This window comes from Centropristis striata, chromosome 13, assembly GCF_030273125.1.
Source record: "Centropristis striata isolate RG_2023a ecotype Rhode Island chromosome 13, C.striata_1.0, whole genome shotgun sequence".
Lineage (NCBI taxonomy): Eukaryota > Metazoa > Chordata > Actinopteri > Perciformes > Serranidae > Centropristis > Centropristis striata.
The window spans coordinates 23,998,622-24,022,878 of record NC_081529.1 but is presented as its reverse complement, the minus strand read 5'-3'; the positions used below and the strand labels follow the sequence as shown (position 1 = coordinate 24,022,878).

The window sequence follows — 24,257 nt, the reverse complement described above, 5'->3', positions numbered from 1 at the left end:
AGAATTTATAATTCTGTGGCGATTAATAGCAATTGATAATATGGTTGTAAAATTGTTAACAACCGCTGCATGTAGACTGAGCCAGGTCCAGCCCTCAGGATGTTTTTTCAGCATTATTTCCTATTCCACAAGTTCATATCGAGCAACTCGGACCCCTTCGCCTCAGGGTGAAAAAAAAACCTTTTTGCGGAAGTTTCTTTCTTGTGAAATAATCATACAGGTCTGAAATTTGACAGGGAGTATCCTGAAACAAAGGGGAAAGCAGTAAAGTAAGATACTAGGGCTTTTCTGTCTCTATTTTGAAATGTCACCCAAATCATCCAAAATAAGACAAAACAACTCACTTTTGTTTGACAAATTCTCATGAAAAATATTATTTTTCTGCATTTTATGGTGAATATCTCCTCATTTGAATATATGTAGATATGTAATGGAAAATTTCCCATGCTCGTAATTTTCCATTTGAGTCCAATATGACCTTGAAAATCCCTAATAATCAATAATAATAATGTTTGAGCTGTAGTAAGCTGTCTGAACGGAAGATGGCGCTGTTTCCCTTTCAGCTTTTGTGTTAGAGTGGTTGCTAGGAGACCAGTTGGCTGGAGATCCAAATGTGTTAAGAGCAACAATTTAAGTTGTATTTAAGCGTTTTGACACAAAAGTTTGTTTAAAAATGTCAGACACAGACGTAGATCACGACCGACAAAAGCCAAAGGGCGTTTTCTCCACTTTAATGGCCGATGGTGACTGGCTGTACATTAAAGGAGAGTATAAAAAGGCGATAGAAAGCTACACAGCGGTAAGTAACGCTAACGTTAGCTAGTTAACCCTTTGGAGTCTTCAGTAATACAACAGGGATTCATATAGTCATTGACAGTGCATGATCATATGTTGTGCTTTATGTTTTTCGTTGAGGCCCTGACTTTAAAGCCTGATGATAAAACCTGCTTTGTGGGCCGATCCAAATGTTACCTGAAGATTGGGCAATCTGTGAACGCTTTAAAAGATGCAGAGGCTTCCCTCAAAGAAGATGCGTCATTTTTCGAGGTAAGATCCAGATAACAGAAGTATTTGGGGTTTATTTACAACCAAAAAAAAAGTATGTACGTTATTGTCTACTTAAACCATGGGTCTCAAACCTCGTGACGATATTTTGTGGCCCCCACCTTGATATGAAAGTTTAATGTGAGTTTTATATGAATGGGTGTGGAAGGTCCCTTTAATTACTTTTTTTTTTGTAATTGTGTGTCTTTTTTAATAATTTTGTGTCTTTTTAGTAATTTTGTGTCTTTTTTTTGGTAATTTTGTGTCTTTTTTGGTAATTTTGTGTCTTTTTGTAATAATTCTGTGTCTTTTTTGGTAATTATGTGTCTTTTTTGGTAATTTTGTGTCTTTTTTTGGTAATTTTGTGTCTTTTCTTTGGTAATTCTGTGTCTATTTAGTAATTTTGTGTCTTTTTTGGTAATTCTGTGTCTTTTTTGGTAATTCTGTATCTTTTTTGGTAATTCTGTGTCTTTTTTTGGTAATTTTGTGTCTTTTTTGTGTCTTTCGTGTCTTTTTTAAGTAATTTAGGGGTTTTTTTTCTGTAATTTTGTCGCTTTTTTGGGTCATTTTGTGTCTTTTTTTTGGGCCATTTTTATACTGCCTCCAGCGGCCCCCAGGTAATTTGAGTTTGAGACCCCTGACTTAAACTAAATGACAGCCCTTATATGTATAAAAGTGAAGCCTGAAAACTTTTATTTTGTCATGATTGTTGTAGGGATTGTACCAGAAGGCAGAAGCTTTGTACTACATGGGAGAATTTGAATACGGGCTGGTGTTTTACCACAGAGGTCAAAAGCTACGCCCACAAATCCAGGAGTTCAGACTGGGTATCCAGAAAGCACAGGAGGCCATAGAAAACTCTGTTGGCAGTAAGTAATTCAATACTATTTTGTTGCTTGCACTTAACACTAAATCTTTATCATAACAGCTAAAACAATTTTTTCTTCTCTTTTGCATCTTCTAGGCCCTTTTTCTGTGAAACTGGAGATTAAAGGAGACCTGTCATTTCTTCAAAAAGATGAGGAGGTAAATCTTTGTTGGTTTCCTCTTTAATAACCCAATATTTAACAGAGAAACTTCTATCATAAATAATGTTGTTAGTTGTATTTATAGTTCATCCATGGCGTCTTTTGTGATACACAATCTTATGTTTGGACTGTAAAGGGAGCCCAGCCGATTGCTGCTATTCAGCATCTGACGACTAAGAAAAAACAGCCGGCCCAGAAGACTCCTAAGAGTGAGAAGACAACCAAACAACTGTTGGGAGAGTTTTACAGTGACAAGAAATATCTAGAAACCCTGCTTAAAGATGAAGGTATTGTGTTATTTCACTCGGGCCATATCATTGTTTTCTGGGATTTTGCTGTTTGTGTCCTCACGTCACTATGCTTTTGTTTTTACGCATTTTTCCATTCACTTGAAGCACAGATGTTAAGTATTAGTTTCTTCTGTAGTCCTTAATGTTCAAAAAGTTTGTCCAAAACCCAACCTGGTCTCACAGAAATCCGTGAAATAGCCACGGATTTCGCTTAACTCAAAATCCGTGGAATAGCCACGGAATCCCTCAAATTTCCGTGAAACTGACACGGATTTCGCTGCAATGCAAGTTAAAGACAGTTAATAAGTTTTCCTATTGTTTTTTTCCAAGTCACGTGACTTTCAAGGTTCTGGCGGTCAGAACAAAAAACATGGCGGACAGTTCTCTCATTTTTTGTGAAAAAAATAATATTTTGACTTTGTTTCTGCATAAAAATGGATTTTGATCACATTTCTAGTGAGAAATATATGTTTTATTTTCTAAATATTCACTCAGTGAATGTACATAATCACTTTGTATGTTGGAATAGCCATGGGATATGACTGTCATTAACTTTCATTGTAGCGAAATCCGTGTCAGTTTCACGGAAATTTGAGCGATTCCGTGGCTATTCCACGGATTTTGAGTTAAGCGAAATCCGTGGCTATTTCACGGATTTCTGTGAGACCAGGTTGCCAAAACCACATTTTTAAAACTGTGACATGATGATCTGCAGATTTGGTAAACGGCAGGACAAAAAGTGGGGAGCCCTTGCAGGACGTCATTCAGGGCTGCCTCACGTACCTCGACACTTGCACTGAGTTCTGGAACCAGGAGAAACCTATCTGTGCACAGGAAAAGGAGCCTAAGTTAAAGCAGCAAAAATGTAGGGTGCTCTCTGGACATGCTCTGTTTCTGCTGAAGAGCCTGGAAGACATTGATTCAGGTGAGGCAAGCTTCTGGCTGAACTGCTATCCTTTTTTTTTAAGATGAAAAATTGCTAAATGCATTTTTATCATTGTAGAGTTGATTTCGGGAAATGCAGAAGGCAGTCTCAAGAAGGCAAAAGAAGTCATGAAGATCGTGCAGGGCTGGTCTGAGAAAGAGGCCCCTCATAAAAAAGAGGTCTTGGGCAACCTGCACAGTTGTATTGGGAATGCGTTGATAGATCTCGGAGACATGGACAAAGCTTTGAAACATCATCAGAAAGACTTGGAGTTAGCTAAACAGTGGTGAGCATTTGAGAAAACATTTCATTTTTAATTTAATTTATTTTATTTGATAGGGACAATGCAGTTAGCATAGATACAGGACATGCATCTGATGTGCTGCATACAGAGATTTATAGCTTCAGCTCATTTTCAACTCCCGTCCCTAGTTGGGCTTTTACAACTACATACAAAATCACAATACTATAAAAATCCAATATACAATTACACCATCTACAAAATAGAATACAATTATAAATAATTACAATATACATTTACCCTGAGAAAAATCAATAAAAAATAAACCCTGTATAAATATAGCTCAGAGTTTAAAATCATCATAAATCTATACAACAATAAGGAGAAAAGGAAGAAAGAAGAAAAAAAAAAACATATTACATACCAATCCAAGGTAACTACTCAAACAAGTACATACAATAATAATACAAAGGATAAAAAGAAAAACATTACAACCCAATCCAAAATAACTACTTAGAGCAGGGGTGTCAAACTCAAATACACAATGGGCCAAAATGTAAAACTTGAATAAAATCGCGGGCCAACATTGAACAAATAAACCTTTTAATATATACCAAACATGTTTTGCTTTAACATTAAATATGGAACCAGCAACGCTTATAAACATACAATATAACTAAATAGTGCAGACATGCAAAATCAAATTTCAAATAAAAAACACATCAATGTCATTAATTTATTAAATAAAAATCGTATGCCTCTTGTCTATTTGCATCCTTCTGATTTAAATATCAAAATAAAGTTCTTCAACAGGTTAATACATTTAAAAATAAAACAACAATAATAAATCTAGGTCAGCTTTTATAGTACAATAATAATATAATAATTTGGTATTGCCTCGCGGGCCAAATGAAATTACACTGCGGGCCAAATTTGGCCCGCGGGCCAGAGTTTGACACCCCTGACTTAGACTATAAGACTTTAAGAATGGGTACAGCTCTGGTTTGCTTTAAATACACAATGGGAGTGAATGTGTTTAACAACAATATATCAAATCTTCAGTGATGTTTTTTTTTTTATCAATAGCAATCTCCCAGATGCAATGTCCAGGGCTCTGGACAACATTGGGCGACTTTATGCCCAAATTGGACAGTTCACACAGGCTGTTGAGATGTAAGTAAATAATCAAATAACATCTGCACTTACAACATATAATATTGCCATCCTTTGCAGAACATGTTATTTGGATGACTACTGAAGATTAGTTTATTGGTTATTCAATTTTCTTTTCTCTGCATGTTTCCCCTTCAGCTGGGAGAAGAAGATTCCTCTGGTCCGTGGCGGTTTGGAGAAGACCTGGTTGTTTCATGAGATTGGTTGGTGTTATTTGGAGCTAAGTCACCACAAAGAAGCAAGACACTATGGCCTCCGTTCTGTTCATGCAGCCGATGAAATTGCTGATGAGAAATGGCAGATAAATGCCAATGTTTTGGTGGCACAATCAGAGAGTAAGTAGTATCTGCAACTGTGACATGTTACCTTATTTGCTTGATATTTTATTTATTTATTTATTTTATTTATTTTTATTTATAGAGCGCATTTCATGCACAAGGCAGACTCAATGTGCTTCACAATGTATACACATAATTACAGTTAAAGAAAAACAACAACAAAAAACAGAAAAAAACAAACAAAAATTGATTACAAATTAATTGAAGAGTGCAGGTAGACAAGCTATTCCATATTCACCACATACAGACTTACTTACTCACACATGTGCACCCACTCCCACAACCACACACAATGCACACAATTCAACCAAATGCTGTAGAGAAAAGATAGGTTTTTAATCTGTTTTTAAAAATGGCTACTGATGTGGCAAGTTTAACTGTGTCAGGCAGGGTGTTCCACTTTCTCGGGGCATAAATACTAAAAGCTGCTTCTCCTTCTTTGGATCTGGTGTGAGGGATGAGTAAGTTGCCACTGCCTGTTGACCGAAGTGTTCTAGCTGGGGTGTAGGTGATGAGATATTTGACTTTTGAACTCTGATAAGTCAATGCTCTTCTGTTTCATCTCAGTGAAACTCGGAAACTTTGAATCCTGTGTCTCCCACTTTGAGCAAGCCTTGACTAAAGCCAAACTGCAAGAAGACGACTCTGCTGTGATTGCCATTCAGAAGGTTCCCTCTCTGATGTCATATACTTCCCTTTGCCATATTTTTTTTTTGTTCCATTCAAAGACACTCTTGATTGCTGACCTTTATCATTCTACTTTCAGGCCCTTGATGAAGCAAAGGAACACCTTCTGCAGTGAGAATGTCCTGAGGCATGATGCATCAAACTGATGATAACTATCCTCAAACAAAAGTTGTTGGAACAAAAGCGAAGAATAAAAGCCATCTCCAGTTTTTTTGATGGCTAAAAATGGCTAAAAAAAAAGAGATGTTTGAGTTTTTTTGACTGCTAAAAGAGCTTAAATGCATGAATGCATTTTGATGAAAAAATATATATAAATGAAGACACTGCAGATGATAAATAAGAACTAGTATCTGCTTAAAGGTCAAAATACAAACACTCGAGTGTCGTCGAGGGTCATACAGTGAAATTCATACTAGGAGCATCAGTCTTAAAATGTCATGGGCAGTAATGAATTATGCAAAGTTAAACTGTTAAAAACAAAAATATGTGTATGTGGGAAGCTTGATAACGGGCCTATATCTGACTCTGTTTTACATAATTACTTCTACAGAACAACGTTATTATTTTCTGTTCCACTGATATTGTCAATTGCACACTGCAACCTGCCAACCACAAAGTCTGTTTACTTTTTGATAAAGTGCCCCATACAGAGCTCTACTTTCTGCAGGGGACTTTACCTTGTACCTCTTGTACATCTGTCACCAGGCAACCACGGTGTGTTTACAAAAGAGCACTATTTCCTGCAGGGTTCACTCTAATATTAGTGTTTTGCCTTTGTGCAGATTAGAGGCAGTAGAATAACAATTTATGGTCTTTGCTGACTGTTTGATGTTGTTGAACTAATGTCAAAGAAAAGCACAGTAGTCTATCTTAGAATGAAAAGGGTTTGTTTGTGTTTCTAAACTGAAGTCTTCATAAATATTGAGAAAAATGCCACTGATACATTGCCCTGTATCTATCCACTGTAGTCTTATTACTCTTTGTCTGAAATGCCTATGTTTTGGTATAGAAGTGGCTTCACATATAAAGTGAATGTGGTTTACACCATCTCAAGGAGTTAATACTATTAACAATATTAGGCGTTAATAAATAGAATTATAATGGAAAATGGGAAAAAAAAACATTTTAGTTTTTTAAAATCTTTATTGATTTTTAGCACAGATGTGTTGTATACTAAAATATATAAATATCCAAATATACAATAAAAACAAACAATACAAATTTTAATAAAATCAACATGGACCCAGGCAGGAGTTATTAATTATATTTATTTGAAAAGTGGATGGATCACAAATCAGCCTCATTTTACTGCGCTATTAGGAATCTTTTTTTATAATCAATACAAATAACTGTAGATTATAGTTATTGTATAAAAAATAAAATACTTGTTTAAATGCTAAATAAAATAGCTAACAACTTAGAATTATTATTTTTTTTTGTAAAATTGTTATTTACTTGTTGGGAGCAGTTAGCTATTCATTACATTTTTAAATTAAAAACATTACAAATAAAAACATTAGCTACATCAGAAATTGATGTCAAAATAAATTTTAGCTAGTGACATGCATTTCTTATTTGCTGCAAATGTAAGAAAACTAAAAATCATAGATATATAAATATACTTATTTTTTTTTATTTTTTTTTTTAGATCTTTATTTAAGAATGAAAGAAATACAGGCATTCAGTATATAAACAAGACATACAAAGAAAAATGTCAGTAACAGTAAATCAAATACACTGTATAAAAATAAAATAACAAGGCACATAGGGTATAAGGTGCTTCTCCTACATTACTCTGGGGCTTCTGAAAATACATTTTTAAAGTGTAGCAGAGTGCGTTCACATTTTTTATTTGACGTCAACTCTAAAGATTCTAAATAGCATTTTAATACTCTTATGAAAACGTTGAAGTTAGGGAGGGATTTGGAAAACTTCACCTTGTGGATGTGAAACTTTCCCATCAGAAGCATAAGATTTGTTATAAAGGATACTTTTTTGTCATTAGATTCATATATAAATATACTTATTTATTTTTTTAATCTTCTCCCGTGGCGTCTTTCCGGTCTTCAGGGGCGTGTCCGTGGCCCCGCCCAGTTGCGCGTTCCCGGGAATTTCCGTTTTCCTCCTTGAAGAGTGAAGCGGGTGCATGTGTGTGCCAAGGATTGCCTTGTCATTGTATCCAGAGAGAAACGCGTGGTCAGCGGCACCACCGACACACAGCTCCACTGCAACCCAACCGGTAAGCTGGCATCCTGGGAAACAAAAGCCCTTCACGCACGACGCCACATTCATGAATATTTTTAAGTGTTTGTTTTTTTTTTTTTGCACAAAGAGTCTAAACTAAGTTGCTCCAGTAGATTTGTAAACGCGAGAAAGACCATCAAACTTATTCAGACGTGGCGCTGCAGCTGGTGATATTGTAGCCAAATCCACTGGCTGCAAGGCTAAATTGTTTTTGTCTGGTGTGCTTAGCGGTAGGTGCACGCCACTCCCCGCCTGGCCATATTGTGCACCTAATATATTGTAAAGCTCAAGGATGATCGTTTTTTTCACGTTCAAAACACAATTTGATTCTTGGACATTTAAATTTTAAAATGTATATTTTTAGTAATGGATATTTAGCCAAACTTGCTTATAACAAAAAGATCTTCTCAACCACTGCGCCATTTACTGCTACTGTACTCTGCATGTACCGTTAAACCGAATGAGATAAAGTTTAATGCACCTAAAGTGTTCTATTTATTTGCTTTTGTTTGGTTTCGATTATTTAGCGCTCCGTAATTAAGCTGTGAAATAATGTAAATGTGTCTCCTTATTGCTAAATTGCGTTGAGTTGTGAGCGCTTCCCCTTCAGTCTCATGACACGATGGTTTCACACATCTGTTTTTTTTATCCAGCCTTTAGTCTAAAATCTCGCACTGACGTTTTAAAATAAGCTGCCACACGGTGGAGATCGCAATGCTATGAAGTAATCGCACTTTTTCCGCGATGCCCCGTTTTCTTCACTCTCCTTTGTCTGTCTTTCCTGGCAGGGTTTGTCGAAATTAATTTAGCAATGCGAGGTTTGGACGCAGTATTTTGCAGTCACGGTTGAGTCTATACAACTGGCAGACTGTCTTTGGGGTTTTAACAAAAGGGAAAGTAAAATTAGGATGCCACCACCCTTACTATAAGTATAACCCCTCAACACAAATGGTAATTATTGGCTAAGGTTGGTGCAGAGTCATTGGGATGGATTGCATCAGATTATTTGTGATTTTGTGTCCAAAAAAATGCTGTAATTAAGACCCACCCCCTACATCTCCATTCTTTCTTAAATCATGGATATTAAGTAACTTCCCGTTTGAGACATAACCCCAGCAATCCTTATAAAACTTTGAGTTTGGCCTTTATAAGGGCATGTCATTGGAAAAATGCAGTTAGAAATGAAAGTATTTAAAAGCATATTCTCAAGTTTTTTCCTTTTTATTTAAGATTTTCCACAATTAATTTAACTTTTTACACAGTTTATGCCACCTGTACATCAGGACATTTAAAGTATTGCTGGCTCAAGAACATATGTTATCAATTTTTTAAAGAGTTAATGGCTCACTCTGAGCCCAAATTGCAACCATGTACGTTTAAATATTTAATTCAGATTAATTTTAGAAATGTTGCATAGCGAAGAGTATAAATTGTTTAAGTTTGTGTTTTAAAGGGTTTTTTACATTCAGTGACCACTGGGCTAAATAGAGGATTTCTCTTTCTTTTATGTTTTAAAGGTACATGGTGGTGTGTAACGTCAGACTTTAAGGCCAGACATGGACACTGAGAAGAGCGGCGACGTTTTAGACGTGTCGGAGACTCCACAGCAGGAGGAGACTGAAATGCAAAAAGAGGTTGTGTCAAAAGTGGAGACACCAGAGGATATCACAGAGCCTGAGAAGCCACCAGCTGCCGTTGAAGAGGCCGAGCAGCTGGCAGTGAACGGCCATGACACAGAAGTCATAAACGTGAAAGAAACAGAGGAGTTGATTGTGTCAGAAATTGTTACGCTGTCTGAGGAGAAAACAGAAATGGAAATGGAGGAAAGCTTGCTGAAAGAAGAATCTGAAATGGAGGCAGAGGTTGGTGCGGTGGCACCACCAGAACCAGATGAGTCATCTGAAAAGATCTCTGACCCAGTTGCAACTTTAGACACAGAACCAGAAAACATCCAGCCTGTGCCAGAGAATGACCCAGAACCTTTGCCTGTACAAACGCCTCTGGCCGAGAGTGCCCCTGAACCAGAGCCAGAGAAACTGGCAGAATCAGTCCCACAATCTGAGCTACAAGAGCAAACATCACCTGAACCAACGGCGGTGCAGCTGCCAGTAGATACACAGCCACCCAGCCAAGAGGAGAAAGTGTCAGAACAAGTGGAAAAAGAGGCAGAATTACAGACTCCAATGGATACCAAGGAAGAAGCTGCTGCCAAAGAAGAGGTGGCAGAAAAAGATGTTGCAGCCGAGCCTGCGAAGGAGACAGAAAAACCAGCAGAGACTGTGTTGGTGTCAGAAGAGTCCTCAGATAAACAAACAGAAGTCGTGACATTAAAGGAGGAGGCATCAGCTGAAATTGCAAATGTGAAACCTGCAGAGGAAAAGAAAGAAGTTGAACCAGAAAAACCGGAGTCTGAAGCCTTGAAGGGAGCTGAAGCGGCAGCAGAAGGTGAGGCTGAACCTGAGAAAAACAATGCAGAGAAAGAAGAGGATGTAGTCCCTGCACCCGGCTCCCTGTCCTTTGCCCTCCTGGAACGAGATCAGACCAAAGATGCCCTGCGATCCTGTCGTGCCCTTGTTATCCTCCGAGGCCTTCCAGGAAGCGGTAAAAGCTTCTTGGCGCGCGCCATCGCCGAGTCCTACAAAGACCACTGCTCTGTCGTCTGTGCTGATGACCACAGTGTAAAACCAGAGAATCCTGAATCCTCTGCAGAAGGATACAAGGCTCTGGATGAGGCTGTGGTGGCCTGCTGCAGCGCCGGAGCAGCCTCCTCCGTGCTGATGGTGGTGGTGGACGACACCAACCACACCCAGGATCGGCTGGCCCGCCTGGGGGAGATCGCTGAGCAACACCACCTCGCTGCCATCTTTTTGGAGCCAAGTACCGAATGGAGCAGAGATCCGGCACAGCTGAGCAAGAAGACCAAACGTGGACTGGAGGAGGCCACGCTGGAAGCCATGAAAGGTCAACTTGAGGAAATGTCTCTTCCTCTTTACTTCGGCTGGTTTCTTCTGTCCTCCATTCAGGACAAGGTCCGGTGCACGTCAATGGACTTCCTGAAAACGCTGGACACCCTGGAGGCCTTCAAGAAACACTTGATTGACTGTAAGTGCATTTAAAGCAGATTAATTTCTTAAAGCTTTATCTTGACTAGCCTGTAACTGATCTTGCCTTGTGTTGACAGTTACAGGGAAAGCTGAGAAGGAGGTGGATCTGGAGCAGTACTTTCAAGCAAAAGGAGCCCTCCATTGCACTACAAAATTCTGTGACTATGGAAAGGCAGAAGGGGCCAAAGAGTATGCACAGAATCAAGTAAGAAAGCTATCATTGAATTGTTTGCCGATAGATTTTTTTTCCCCTCCTTTTTTGCAAGTATTCTAATGGCTACGTGTTTCTGGGCACGTGGAAGGTGCTGTACACAATATTAAACAAATATTTGCCATGTAAAGAGATAGTTGGCTAATAGCGTCCAACAGGATGAAGTCATGCTCTTAGATGTGTGTTGTAATCTGAGCTTCTCTTGCTGTTGATGTGGTAGCTGGTGTGACTGCATGCATGTGACTGTGTGCATTAGAAGTGATGCCAGACGTTTCCCTATGAGACAAGTTGGGAATGATTACAAGACCCATGTGGAGGCAATCTCTGCTCAGACTCTGGGCCATAGATGAGCTCTGAATGTCACGTACAGCACCTTTTTTAATGTATTACTTCTGCATTTTATTTTGTGCATTGTTTTAAAGCACCGCATCCTTGGATTGTAATGTTTGAATACATTAAAAAGTTAATCTGCTGGTATTTCCTTTTCATTTTCTGCTCTCCAGGCTGTTAAAGATTTCTACGGTTCTGCATTCGAGCTGTCGCTGACTGCTCTGTTTGTGACTCCCCGCACCGTCGGTGCCCGAGTGTCCCTCACCGAGGAGCAGCTTCAGCTGTGGCCGGCCGATGCTGAAAAAGAGGCAGGGTCCGCCTCCCTGCCTCTGGGTAGCCGCGCCCACGTTACCCTCGGATGTGCCGAGGGCGTCGAACCAGTTCAAACAGGACTGGATCTGCTGGAAATCCTGGCCCTGCAGCAGGAGGGCCAGCAGGGGGAGCCCATCGAGGAGATGGAGCTCGGCTCGCTGACCTATTACGGCGAAGGAAGGTGGCTGCTCAGCCTCAGAGAGCCCATCTGCACCCCCGCCTGCTTCTCCAGCTTCTACGGGCGCAAGGAGCTCCAGCCAACCAAAAAGGAAGCAGAGAAGAAAAAGAAGCAGAAGTGCACCATACTGTAAATGGCAGACATGGGGATGTGTGGCCGGGATGACTGGTGAATTAAAACTTAGGCTTACTCTGTGCAAGGTTTGTGTGTTTGTGCAGCATTTAGGGTTTCACTTATAGCCACCCTGAATCCACAAGCTGTGTGCCTTTTTTACTGTTGATTTGCACCACAACCCAAGATGCCTTCAACCCAGTTAGGCTTGTTGTCAACGTTGTTCAGTATCTTGTTTCACATATCTGTGCCAGAGTTGAAGAACCTGGCTATTGGCTGAGATATTAGCTGCAGTTTTAGATTAAGGTAGTGTAGCCTCCTCCCCACAGCTCCACAGTCATCTAAACTTTAGATTTCCTCTTTAATACATGTTGGTCAGTATTCAGACGTGGAAAAAATTAGGTACTTTCATTGCATGCATCCCAGGTATCCGCATAGAAACACATTTCAGCCCTGCTAAAAGAACCTGTGTCGCTTCAGCAGAATTTGTCTGGTCTTTCTTTCGGCTTAGATGCAAGTTAAAAAAAAGATTAGCTTCATTTTGTGCACGTGTGCGCTGCCTAGGAAGTAATTGTTACAATAGCATATGGGCCAAAGTTATGTATTTGATTAAGTGTATTAGAATAAACGTCATTTTTAGAGGACCTTCCTTTGTAAAATCTTTGCACTGTGCATAGTTTAAAAGGGAGAATGCTGATAAATTTGGTATTACTTTCAGCAGCTTGCACTTAGTACTATCAAATGCTGTGAATCCAATGTTTTGCAATCTTTTCTACTGCGCAAGACTGCACCATGATACCTTTTATTCTCTTTGAACAGCACTTCATGTATTGCATTTCGATTTGTATCCTCTGTGACTGTAATTTTTTTAAGGGCAATTCCTACTTTGTGTAGCTCTTATGAATCACTATTTTTGCACTTGTTTTGTACACTTAATAAAAAAGAACATGCTTTGCTCCAGTAATGCACTTTGTTCAGTCCTTTAGTGGTTTGGTGACTGATGCATGCTGATAACTGACAGTTTGTCACTTTCCCAAAGCATGTCGTTGTAGTTGACCACATAAACCAGCAGAGGGCACTCATTCTGCGTGCAGAGTTGAAAAGGCACATATTGTAGGATGTTTTCTTTATTTAAACTCTTAAGCTTCTTGTTCATTACATCAGTATCGTCTCCACTTTCCTCAGGACTACTCAAAATACTTTATTTTTGAGCGTTGTGCCACAGTGTGGATTGCACAACTTGTGTAATATCTCTTCAGTTTGGCCTTAAAATGTGATTTCAGTAAACATGCTATCAAAGTATCCCAGACAGTCCAGCTGCCAGAAAGTGATAAGCCTGTGATGGAGCAAGTGCTGAGCTGTAATCTCCACATCACTTGTCTACCAGCTACCCCAAAAGGTGCACCACATGTCTGCTTGGCTCCATTTTGCATTCACAAATTCTAGCATGCGTATAGAAATGCATTTGTGCTTCATAAAAGTTATAATACATGCTATGTCACTTCTTACTGATATCATCAGTCATATAGTCAGATCATAGTCAGATCATGCAGCCATTGTTTTGCACAATATGCTGCAAATATTTTTTTTGCTGTCTGAAAAGATACTAAAATTAGTTTTTTCTACAAAAGAGTGGTCAAAGCACTGAAATAAAAGTATTTATAGAGCACATTTAAAAACAACCTCAGTTGACAAGTGCTGTACAGTTATTAAAATACAATCAAAATCATACACAAATAAAAATAACGAAAACAAAATACTAAAAACAATAAAATAGTAATAAAAACTCAATCTAAAAACTGAGTTAAAAAAGGAAAAGTTAAAAAAAAAAAAGGCAAGGATTCTTGCCTAGCTGGGACTGAACCCCAAGGAGAATAAATATTTTTTTAATGTTTTAAAGTGCTCAACAGACTGTGCAGCTCTGACCTGGAAAGGTAGTCTGTTCCACAGCTTTGGGCCTGCCACAGAGAAGGCTCTGTCCCCACGAATAACAATAGCACAATGTATTAATAAATATATCAAAAGTGAAATAAATGTTGAGCAGAAGTACATATTCGTGCACCAGTTTGCAGTAGCCTACACTGAAGCCAATTTGCTACTAATAATCACCCTACTTCAGACTATTCATACTTTGGAATAAAAGTGCCAATTGTCTGAAAAATTAAGGAGTCTTCCAGGTGCAATGACTCTTCACTGCATCACTGAAGCTAAAAATAACTGGTATTGGTTTGGGTCAAGGCCAGCTCAAAGACCATGAACTGGTGCTCCACGTCCTGGTCTGTGCAGACGGTCTTCATGTGTTCATTGTGTGCAATATGAAGTCATTGCACTCATTGGTTGCTTTGTAGATAAAGAACAATGTCAACCAATGAATATCAGCCATATTTTCTCCATGAGTGGTGTGTGTGTTTGAGCTCCGAGAAGAAACTAATGATACCTTCATGTACTCCCCGGAATATCTGCATTTGTCAATCTGACACGACGAAGTTGTGGAAAGCTTGGGCTTTTAATCAAAAATAATTGCAGCAATTCAGTAGTGGAAGAAGTATTCAGACCCTGCTTTTAAGTAAAATTAGCAATTCCAAAAAACAACTACAATAAAAGTAAATGACAAAAGAAGGCCCTGATTTAAAAATGCTATTTGAAACAGTATGCAAGTAACATTAACAAAAGTATGTAAGAGTATTTAATTTCATTAGTATTACTGATGCTTCCACATGTAAGTAGCATTTATAGTTATAGTTGAAGTTTATAGTTATAGTTAAGGCTGAGCTATTTTTATAAAGCATATTATATAGACTGGCTATTAATTTATGTCAACGCATCATATTTTATAAGTTTATCATTAGTAACTTGTAACTATGGCTGTCAAATTAAGGTCGTGGAGTACAGGTATAGTAGCATGTGCGTGAGGCATGTGATTAATCAATTTCTATTCTAAACACGCAAACAATTATTATTTGCTGCATTTAATAATCAAATTCACGAAACTCGTTAAAAAAATGTTTTTTTTCACGTTGATAGAACTTATACGAATGGCAAAATCTAGATGTGATCTATATATGAATATAATATGGAATATATGTTTAATTTGCCCGATAGAATGATTTGTATCTGTTAGTGTGCCTCCCACCTTTGGGTTCCGATATTTCCCAGCGTCCCTGATCGCAGCAATAGAGCATGGTGTGGAATGAGCCAATCAGAAGCCAGGAACCATCAGCCAAGCCTATCGGCTGATGGGCGATGGAGACAAAACTCCCAGGAAGCTCTTTTCTCCGGCACCTCTGGTAGCCACAGACCGCAAGAGAGAAGCCGCACTCCCGAGAAAAAAAAATCACACTTAAAACACAATTCAAGAACAGTGAAAGGACGGGAAAAGGTAAATAACTTTTTGTTGTTTAAAGAATTTACTTCTTCTTCTTCTCTTTTTTTACTACTTCTCCTAAAACTCTCTCTTTCTTTCTGTCTCTCTTTGATTAAAAAAAAAAAAAAAAACGATCAAAAAAGTAAAACAGCTGCTACGACATCCCAGTAAAACCTGCAGATCTGCTACATCACGATCATTAAGTTTGAGTAATTATTAAAAGTTTCCTTGGAAAGGTGTTATGGATATTCGCCAATAAAAGCATTGCTGTCTGACCGGTTTTTGAAATGAATGAGACAGTTGGCTGAATCCTTTCTGTGCAGGATCTGTGACCCAATACCTTTGCAAAGTCAGGCAGGTTTTGTTATATATCTAAGTAGGTTAAAAGTTAACATAAAGCTGCAACTCTCATGCTTTTGCCACACTGTTTTACATGCTTTAATGTGCACTTTAGATGTGCTTGACATTAACTACCCCATCCATCCACCACCCCCTTTTAAAAAAAAAACATTTGCTGATCTAAAGCAATGATATTTAATACTTCTGACAGGTCTGTTGCACATAGAAAAATGGATGATGTATGAGCTTTGGATAAATTCTGTTTTTCCTGGTCTGGCAGGAGCGCTGTGGTGACTCAGGGACGTGGATGATCAATAGTGAGAGGGGACCATGACAGTCCCATTAATCCATTTAAGAAATGGCTGCCAGGGCCGCAGTCCCGTTTGAGCCGACATCAGGGCTTTCAGCTTAATGAAGCAGGCAGAAGAGTCAGATCAGAGCAGGTGCAACATCCCAGCAAGGTTACAGGATGCACAGTTCAGCTTTGTTTCAGGAGGGATGGAAATTAGTTAAAGCCTCTGTATGTTATAGCATTAATAATGCACTTTTCTCAACAGTGATGGACATTTGATTTAAGGAAGTAGTTAAAATATTTGCCTTAAGGGATCAGTTGGGACAGTGTGCTGCAGGTGCGTATAAATGATGCAGAAATACAACAGGATAATTCCATTACTTATTTTTGCAACGACCAAAATATTAATAAAAAAATAAAACAGTTTGTAGTCTAACATTCGTAAATAAATTTCACCTCAGATAAAATAATAATAATAATCATTATATGATGAGAAATGTAAAAAAAAAAAAAAAAATTGAGCATGTCAGAAGATTCAAACCTCCACACTTTGGTTCTGGTCAAAAGCTGCTGTACAGTATTTTCCTGCTTATCGGGTATAGAAAAAAGAAGAGGAAGAAGGTAGATTTAAGGATGGAGTTTAATTTAAAAGGGAAACGGCGAATGACAGGGTTGGGTTCTGTGAAGCAGCAGTCCTTCTTACACTGTATTTCTGCAAGTGATGTAATCCTATTTACAAGGAAATAGATGTTCCTGTTTTTCCTGGTGTAGTCATTTAAGAAAAATGAGTCCACCTTTCTTCTCTAGAAAGATGAAGGAACCTGTGTAGTAAAAAGACGAGTTGGGAGTTGTCATTGATGGAATTCCTGCTTTTTATGTGATTGTCATTGTGCATCCTGATGTGCAGAAATCACTGAATATCACTCTATAAAAACTAAAACCGGGATGTTTCTTTGTGAGCTGTGTTTGTTGGTGCTGTCAGAGTTGACCTCATTTAGCGCTCAAAGCGTAAAGGTCACAACTCCTCCCCTTTGCAATAACATTTATGGATGCTGTTGTAATATATTATATTATTATTGAATTACTCACTTTACTTCCTGAATATTCTGACACTCAGAAGAGTTCATGCGTCAACAAAAATCAATTTGAGATGAGACGAGATTCAACTTTATTGTCATTGAACAGAGTAACAAGTACGAGGACAACGGAATGACCATCAACCCGTCCAAACATATACATAAACATGCATACAATATGACAAGAGGGTGGACAGGACAGGAAGACAGGGATGGAAGAGATGCAGCATAACATGAGGATAGGGAGCAACATGAGCACATACTCAATACACTTTACAACATGAACAACTTGTGATTTGCAATAGGGGAGGGGGTTGGGGGAGTGGAGGTAGCCAGCACCTGCAGCCATGGCGGCGCTGGTCCCAGACCCGCTTGTCACACTGGGGGGTACAAAGCGGTGAGGGCGTGGGATGGGGGGTAGAAGGGTGGGTGGTTGCATATCTGTATATGTGGCATTATGTTTGTATTTATGTAATTTCTTGTCTTTGCTACTAGGGGTGTACCATATCGTTGCTACCGGACACCATAGATCAGGGGTGTCAAACTCTGGCCCGCGGGCCAAATTTAGCCCGCAGTGTAATTTTGTTTGGCCTGCGAGCCAATATCAAATTATTATATTATTATTGTACTATAAAAGCTGACCCGCCGGTATTATACGGCGCATTTACCGCTAATACTAGATTTATTATTGTTATTTTATTTTTAAATGTATTAACCTGTTGAAAAACTTTATTTTGATATTTAAATCAGAAGGATGCAAATAGAAAAGAGGCATACGATTTTTATTTATTTATTATTTAATAAATTAATGACATTGATGTGTTTTTTATTTGAAATTTGATTTTGCATGTCTGCACTATTTAGTTATATATTGTATGTTTATAAGCGTTGCTGGTTCCATATTTAATGTTAAAGCAAAACATGTTTGGTATATATTAAAAGGTTTATTTGTTCAATGTTGGCCCGCGATTTTATTCAAGTTTTAAATTTTGGCCCATTGTGTATTTGAGTTTGACACCCCTGCCATAGATGGTTATTTTTAATTATTTGCTAATACTCAAGAGACAAAAGGAAAAAAAATTGTATTTGGCAACTGTCGAGACTTGCATTTTACACCACATTTTAGATGTATGATTGATTTTTTTTGTTTTTTATTTATTTATACAGACAAAAAAAAATCATCTATCAAAAAATCATTTAATCTATATATTTTTCAGTATTTTGTAATATCGACAAGAATATCGTTATCGTAAATATACCCAGAAATATTGTGATATTGTTTTAGGGCCATATCGCCCAGCCCTATTTGCTACTGCTGAACAGTTCTGCCTAATATGTCACTTAGACTATTCTCTCCTGCAGGTTTAGGCTGGAGTCCAGATCCTCCACTCTGCACACACTCTGTTGTAGGAGCCTGATTGTTCGAGTGGCATACGTTCCCATTACCTCATTAGTGTGCAGGTCAAACAAACCGGGGCTAATTGTGTTGGATTTAGCTTCACTGGCCTCACTCTCTGTGTCTTGCTGGGTTCAGCAAACTAAATAATCTGACTGTGCAAAAGGACAGAAGGCCTGAATCTGCAGTTAGTATGTAATCTGATTTTCTCAGAGTCTTAATTCTGTGCAGTTAAAGTGCATTATGTCAGGCTCATGACAATGCTGTCACACAACAGGAATTCAAATGTGTTGTTTTTGTTTCCCCCATTCATAAAGGAGATGTTGCATGAATCAGGAAAGCAGTAAACGCCTCTAATGTCTCTGTTGGTCATGTGTCTGCTTTTCTGTATTCATCCATCTCACCTCATCTGTTTATCTCTCAATCCATCTCTCTCTGTCTCCCCCTCCTCTCAGGCCTCAGTCTAGCCTAAAGCAGTCATGTCGGCCAAAGCCATCTCCGAGCAGACGGGAAAGGAGTTCCTCTACAAGCACATCTGCACTTCGGCAGCAGTCCAGAACAGATTCCGCTATGCCAACGTGACGGCAGAGACGGACTTTGAACGCCTGGCGCAAGAGCACCCATGGCTGCTCACAGAGGTGAGGCAGAAGACTGACAAAACTCAATATAGATGTATTTTTTCTTGAGTGAGGAGTCACTTTGTTATATCACAAATTTATAGCCCATAAATGCCTAAAGCACCATGCTCCTTAAGGTTGTGGTAAATGATCTCCTCTTTATGGAGACAATTACTTAGGCTGGCAGCAGAATGGTCTCTTGGCGCTTCTTAACTGACGCCTCCGACAGCAGAGCGATCCAGCAGCACTGTAACAGTCACGGGGGAAATGAAGCGGAAGAGAATTCTTTTCTCCTCTGTTTTTAACCCATAAGAACCTATGGTGACACCCTTATAACAAACACTTTAAATCTTCTAGAATTTAAGATTAAACCCATTTAACAATTCTAACCCATTAATAGGGTGCCCTGTATTGCATTTCACTTCTTCTGACCATATATTTATCACAATTTTGATAAATGTTATGGAGATTCAAACAAAAAGGCAAATGGTTATTTGTTTTTATTTATTATTAATATGTTGCTTAAAAACAAATCTGAAAAATAATGTATTGTTAAACAGCACTATTAATGTCACAATTTTGATCAATGTTGTGGAGTTGCAAAGAAAATGTGTCTAGTTTATTTATTTTAAAATAAGAAATATCATGAACACAATTACCATAAACGGCCAATGTAATTTATATATGTCACATCACAGATCTTTGACATTTAGGGGTAGTATTTTTTTTAAAACATCATAATTTATTTTTATTTTTTTTATTTAACCTTTATTTAACTAGGGAATATCCCATTGAGATTAAGAACCTCTTTTTCTTTAAGGGAGCACTGGCCAAGAGGCAGCAAACACAGAATACAGTGACATATTTACATAACATACAGACCTTAAACACGTCATGAGAAACAAGTGCATGTTATGGAATTGGCCTCAATAACTCTTAGTTTGGATTTAAAAGTGCTCAAAGAAACAAATTCAGTTAATTTCCATTCTTTCTGGAGCATATTCCATGCATAAGGTGCAGAGTAAACTAATGCCCTTTAACCAACTCTGTAGAGCAGAACGGACAGAAAGCAACAACTGATCTTGTGAACAAAGAGAATAAGATCCAGCATTTCTCACAGTAATTAAGCTGCAAATGTACGAAATGTGTTCTATGTGGTTCAATTGGTCTGTGGTATATCCCCCATAATTTTCCTTTAAGGATAAATAAGTCTGGGTTCTTATGGGTTAATTGGTAAACAGAAATTCTTATTGGCTTTGACAACAGGGAGGTCAGAGTTCATACAGGGACAAGGTTCTCCAGGTAGAGGACAATCAGAGCATCCTACTTCTATATTAGCTGTTCTTCATAGCGAAGCACTAGCAGATAGACAGGCTCTAATAGAAGCTAATTGCATTACACTGTGACTCATCTGACAGGATAAGATGACATTCTCCTCCTGTGCCTCCCACCTGGCCCAAGGTTTTTATCTGGAGGATGCAGAGGGCAGATACATGGAGATATGCGCTGCGGGAGAATTGATTAGGAAATTGCATTAACTTTAACTCTCGGCCCTCACTTTCTCTGCTCTCTGGCGAGCTCCCAGATACTAATGGCTCCACTGTCATGAGTCATTCTATTTATCTGTCTCGCAAGTGAGAGGCAGCGGGCTGGGCCAGTGGGGGCTGGATGTACGTTTTCATCCACGTCAGAACGGAGGGATTCCTACTTAAATAATGTTCACCTCCACTTTCAGGTGATGAATGTTATTTGCGAATCAGGGATTTGCCGATGATCACAGATGTCCCTGCATGATAACATCACCGAATATGTAAATATCAAATGCAATCAAAGGGTTATTTATGTATTTATATATTTTGTGCATGAAAGGGAAATATGAATTGAACTGGTGTTGAGTTGTTTTAATAAATGTTTTTGTTTTATTTCAGAAATCATGTTTATTATTATTATTATGATTATTATTATTCACTTGAATGAATAAAACTGATTTTGCTCTTTTTTTTTAATGACTTTAATCTGGTTTTGCAAATAACAATCCAATTATTTAAAACACTTCTGTGCTGGACTCCTGTTTTGTCATTTTTGTGAAGCATTTAAAAGAATTCATGTTTGCAACTTACAGCCCTTTTCCTTTAATCTGTGATTTATTTATTTTATTATACATTTCTGAATAAAAATAATAATAAAAAATGTAAATAAATAAGAACTTCCTAAAGCCAAAAATGACAACATCAAATTGCTTGTTTTGTCAGTACCAAAACCACAAACCCGAAAATACTCAATTTACAAATTAGCATTAATTTACTTTACACAACAACAAAAAACTAGCACCTAATTAAGTTTGGAAGTTTTGCTAAAAGAGTGATGATGATTTAGTACTAATAGTTGCAAATTCATTTTTGCGTTGATTAATTGTTTCAGCTCTGATTAGAATCTTAAGAAAAATAAATTGAGTTAATCAGTGAACGATCTATGTGAAATGTCATCAGAATCGTACATTTTAATTACACTATAAATTAATTACCAGGCCCAGCTTGTTGCTTCCAACAAATTAATAATTTGTCATGATGTGAATGCAGCAGAGCAGCTTTAGAAATCATGTCTTCAAAACATGTTCAGCTTTAATTTTCCTAGATATTTACTCCCTTGAAATATGTACTTCAGAGATCTAAGCTGTGAATAAAATATTTAATGCACTGTGGACTCTGCTCAGCTTCTGAACATAGTAACATCATTTTAATGCCTTTAGATTAGAGCTAAATGTAGCTAGCTCCTGCTAAAATCAACCGTTTTTTATCCAGAGGCTGGTGGTGAAGCCGGACCAGCTGATCAAGAGGCGGGGGAAGCTGGGCCTCGTCGGGGTCAACCTGGACCTGAATGGCGTCAAAGAATGGCTGAAGACCCGCCTCATGAGAGAGACAATGGTACGTCACCCACCCGCTCCCCCTCTGCTGCTCCTCAGCTGATTGCCCTCACCCACCCATCTGTCTGAGAGCGTGCACTTTGCTGAACACTCCTTCAATCAATATTAATCCCAGAGCTTTATTCAGACCCTCCTCCTCTTGTCCTTTCCTTCACCTCCCATCTCTGCTTTGCACTGCTGCATTTGGGTTGTTTTTTCCTAAACAGCTGCCCAGATTGCAGAGGAGCTCAGTATCCGTCCACTGCTAGTAAATCAGTATAGTCAGCTGAAGTGCTGCAGAATAAACAGTCCGTCCATCTCTCCAGTCAGCATAACCGCTCCACAAAAGATCCATCACTGTGTTGCTGCTTTGCCTCATAAACCAAGAAGCAAGTTACGGAGAGACGAGGGCGCTTCATAAAGCATCGAGCGCCCGTGTGTGTGTGTCGCAGCTCTGAGATTGCGTAGATGTTTCTCTTCACAGATGAGATGAAACTGTCAGGTGGCAGTAAATAAGAATAAATGGAGCCGCAGCTGGACTTTTGGACAGAGTTTCAGCTTGTATGTTATCTTTATTGTCCTGAAGAGAAGAAGTGATTCATTAGTATTAAAGTTGGTATGCAGGTAAATTAACCCTCTATGGTACGCATTATGATGCCAGTTAGGAAAAAAATGCTTGGAGTGTTTTTGTGTCTTAATATATAAATATATATATATATATCATTTTAAAATTGATTTTCTTAAAAAGTGTTTAACAACTCTATTCAAATATTTGTGAATTTAAGACTTAATATTATGTTTTAGTCTTAGTAAAATTGTATATCACTTATTTCACTTAATCACTATCTAGATAATAATTTCCCTATCAAATTTGGAATTGTTTTTTGTAGTTACTGCCATTTTTATATCATTATTTCTCAGGAATAAAGCTAAAACTGTGTCACAAGATAAAACATACATCAAGGAGTTCATTTTTAGTTATAACTCAATTTCAACCAAAAATGTAGTTACTGCAGTTAGGCTTTGTAGGGCAGAATAGTGCATTAAAGTAAAATAAATCTATAACCTAATGCCACCATCTAGGTTGAATAATAGGTTAATCAGCTGTCTCTTTGCATGTCACCACGTACACAGAAGTGTCTCGCCTGACTGCTTATTACTGCTGGTCTACTTTGAGTTTTGTTTACTGCAGCTGTGAGCTTATCTTGGAGAAATCTTTATGGTTATATTAGATACAAGCAGCTGCGAATGATAGAGCCACTGTGCATATCTTTTTCACTTCCTATTCACAAGTAGCTCACTGCTGTTCATGCTGAAGGTGCTTCACTTCATTAAATGAGTATTTGATATTTTGTTATCACAAGTGGTTAAAATTAATCTTTCACTCAGTGTATTGATATGAAAGACTTGTCTTTCTCTCTCTCTGTGAGGCAGTAATGGAGGTGTTAGTTCATTTATCTAAATTGGCCTTCAGCCTCTTGTGGGTTTTTCAATCAGATAGGCTTCCTTTTTTTTCATCAACATCCTTTTTATATGCACACATCAAAATGGCAACTGCCTCTCCGGACTTTTGATTATTATGTTCTGCTCTCTCCGGCTGGCTGCTCTCAGCTGGTCCCTGGTTACTGTCTGCCTGTTGGCCTTTAACAGAGGAACGATGACAGCTTCACCAAATGAGCTTTGGCTGTGTTAGCCGGGCTCCGCTGACATTTTCTTTCTCTTTCTTCTCAACTGGTCTCCTTTTTTCTTTTTAAACATCAATTGACTTACGTACTTTATCATTTTGATTTTAATATACCAACTTTACCAGTCCACTTAGCATTTCTGTAGATACATGTAAGGAACGCTGAATCAATGTGTAAACACTCACAACTGGAAGACCAGCCAAATGCTGTTTTTCCCCTTTTTCCCCATAGGAGTTCCTGCTAATAAGTTGTTTTGCATTTAATCTCCTTAAGATAATCATTACTATTTTCATCAAAATAATACACATAACTATATTACATGACAAAATAATTGCATGCCAGCATGGCTGACAATGAAATAATGAATTTA

At 38.2% G+C, this 24,257-nt stretch overlaps 3 protein-coding genes across 3 annotated transcripts in view; all 3 read left to right on the top strand.

Annotated features, from left to right (window-relative positions):
• The first annotated feature begins 584 nt into the window (after window positions 1–584).
• odad4 (outer dynein arm docking complex subunit 4) lies at window positions 585–6,135 on the top strand. The gene is made up of 11 exons (XM_059348410.1): window positions 585–799; window positions 916–1,047; window positions 1,760–1,913; window positions 2,009–2,070; window positions 2,209–2,359; window positions 3,078–3,287; window positions 3,366–3,573; window positions 4,615–4,701; window positions 4,840–5,036; window positions 5,607–5,707; window positions 5,806–6,135. Exons 1-11 carry the CDS (start codon window positions 674–676, stop codon window positions 5,839–5,841), a joined length of 1,464 nt encoding a protein of 487 aa, XP_059204393.1. The 5' UTR covers window positions 585–673; the 3' UTR covers window positions 5,842–6,135.
• A 1,270-nt stretch (window positions 6,136–7,405) lies between these two features.
• cnp (2',3'-cyclic nucleotide 3' phosphodiesterase) lies at window positions 7,406–13,180 on the top strand. Its single transcript, XM_059348346.1, has 4 exons — window positions 7,406–7,965; window positions 9,488–11,072; window positions 11,152–11,279; window positions 11,789–13,180. Exons 2-4 carry the CDS (start codon window positions 9,527–9,529, stop codon window positions 12,236–12,238), a joined length of 2,124 nt encoding a protein of 707 aa, XP_059204329.1. The 5' UTR covers window positions 7,406–7,965; window positions 9,488–9,526; the 3' UTR covers window positions 12,239–13,180.
• Window positions 13,181–15,456: 2,276 nt separating this feature from the next.
• The window catches only part of aclya (ATP citrate lyase a), a 28,373-nt gene continuing 19,572 nt past the window's right edge, over window positions 15,457–24,257 (top strand). The window contains exons 1-3 of the mRNA XM_059347565.1: window positions 15,457–15,595; window positions 19,139–19,321; window positions 22,102–22,224. Coding sequence (XP_059203548.1) covers window positions 19,163–19,321; window positions 22,102–22,224 — 282 coding nt within the window. The 5' untranslated portion in view covers window positions 15,457–15,595; window positions 19,139–19,162. The remainder of the gene's footprint in view (window positions 15,596–19,138; window positions 19,322–22,101; window positions 22,225–24,257) is intronic.

What these genes read in the sequence shown, in the direction of transcription:
- odad4 (XM_059348410.1), top strand. Translation starts at nt 674, where the DNA reads ATGTCAGACACAGACGTAGATCACGACCGACAAAAGCCAAAGGGCGTT. An exon ending in CGATAGAAAGCTACACAGCG is followed by an intron (nt 800 to 915) that starts GTAAGTAACGCT and finishes TTTTTCGTTGAG; the next exon opens with GCCCTGACTTTAAAGCCTGA. An exon ending in AAGATGCGTCATTTTTCGAG is followed by an intron (nt 1,048 to 1,759) that starts GTAAGATCCAGA and finishes TGATTGTTGTAG; the next exon opens with GGATTGTACCAGAAGGCAGA.
- cnp (XM_059348346.1), top strand. Translation starts at nt 9,527, where the DNA reads ATGGACACTGAGAAGAGCGGCGACGTTTTAGACGTGTCGGAGACTCCA. An exon ending in CAAGAAACACTTGATTGACT is followed by an intron (nt 11,073 to 11,151) that starts GTAAGTGCATTT and finishes TTGTGTTGACAG; the next exon opens with TTACAGGGAAAGCTGAGAAG. An exon ending in AAGAGTATGCACAGAATCAA is followed by an intron (nt 11,280 to 11,788) that starts GTAAGAAAGCTA and finishes TCTGCTCTCCAG; the next exon opens with GCTGTTAAAGATTTCTACGG.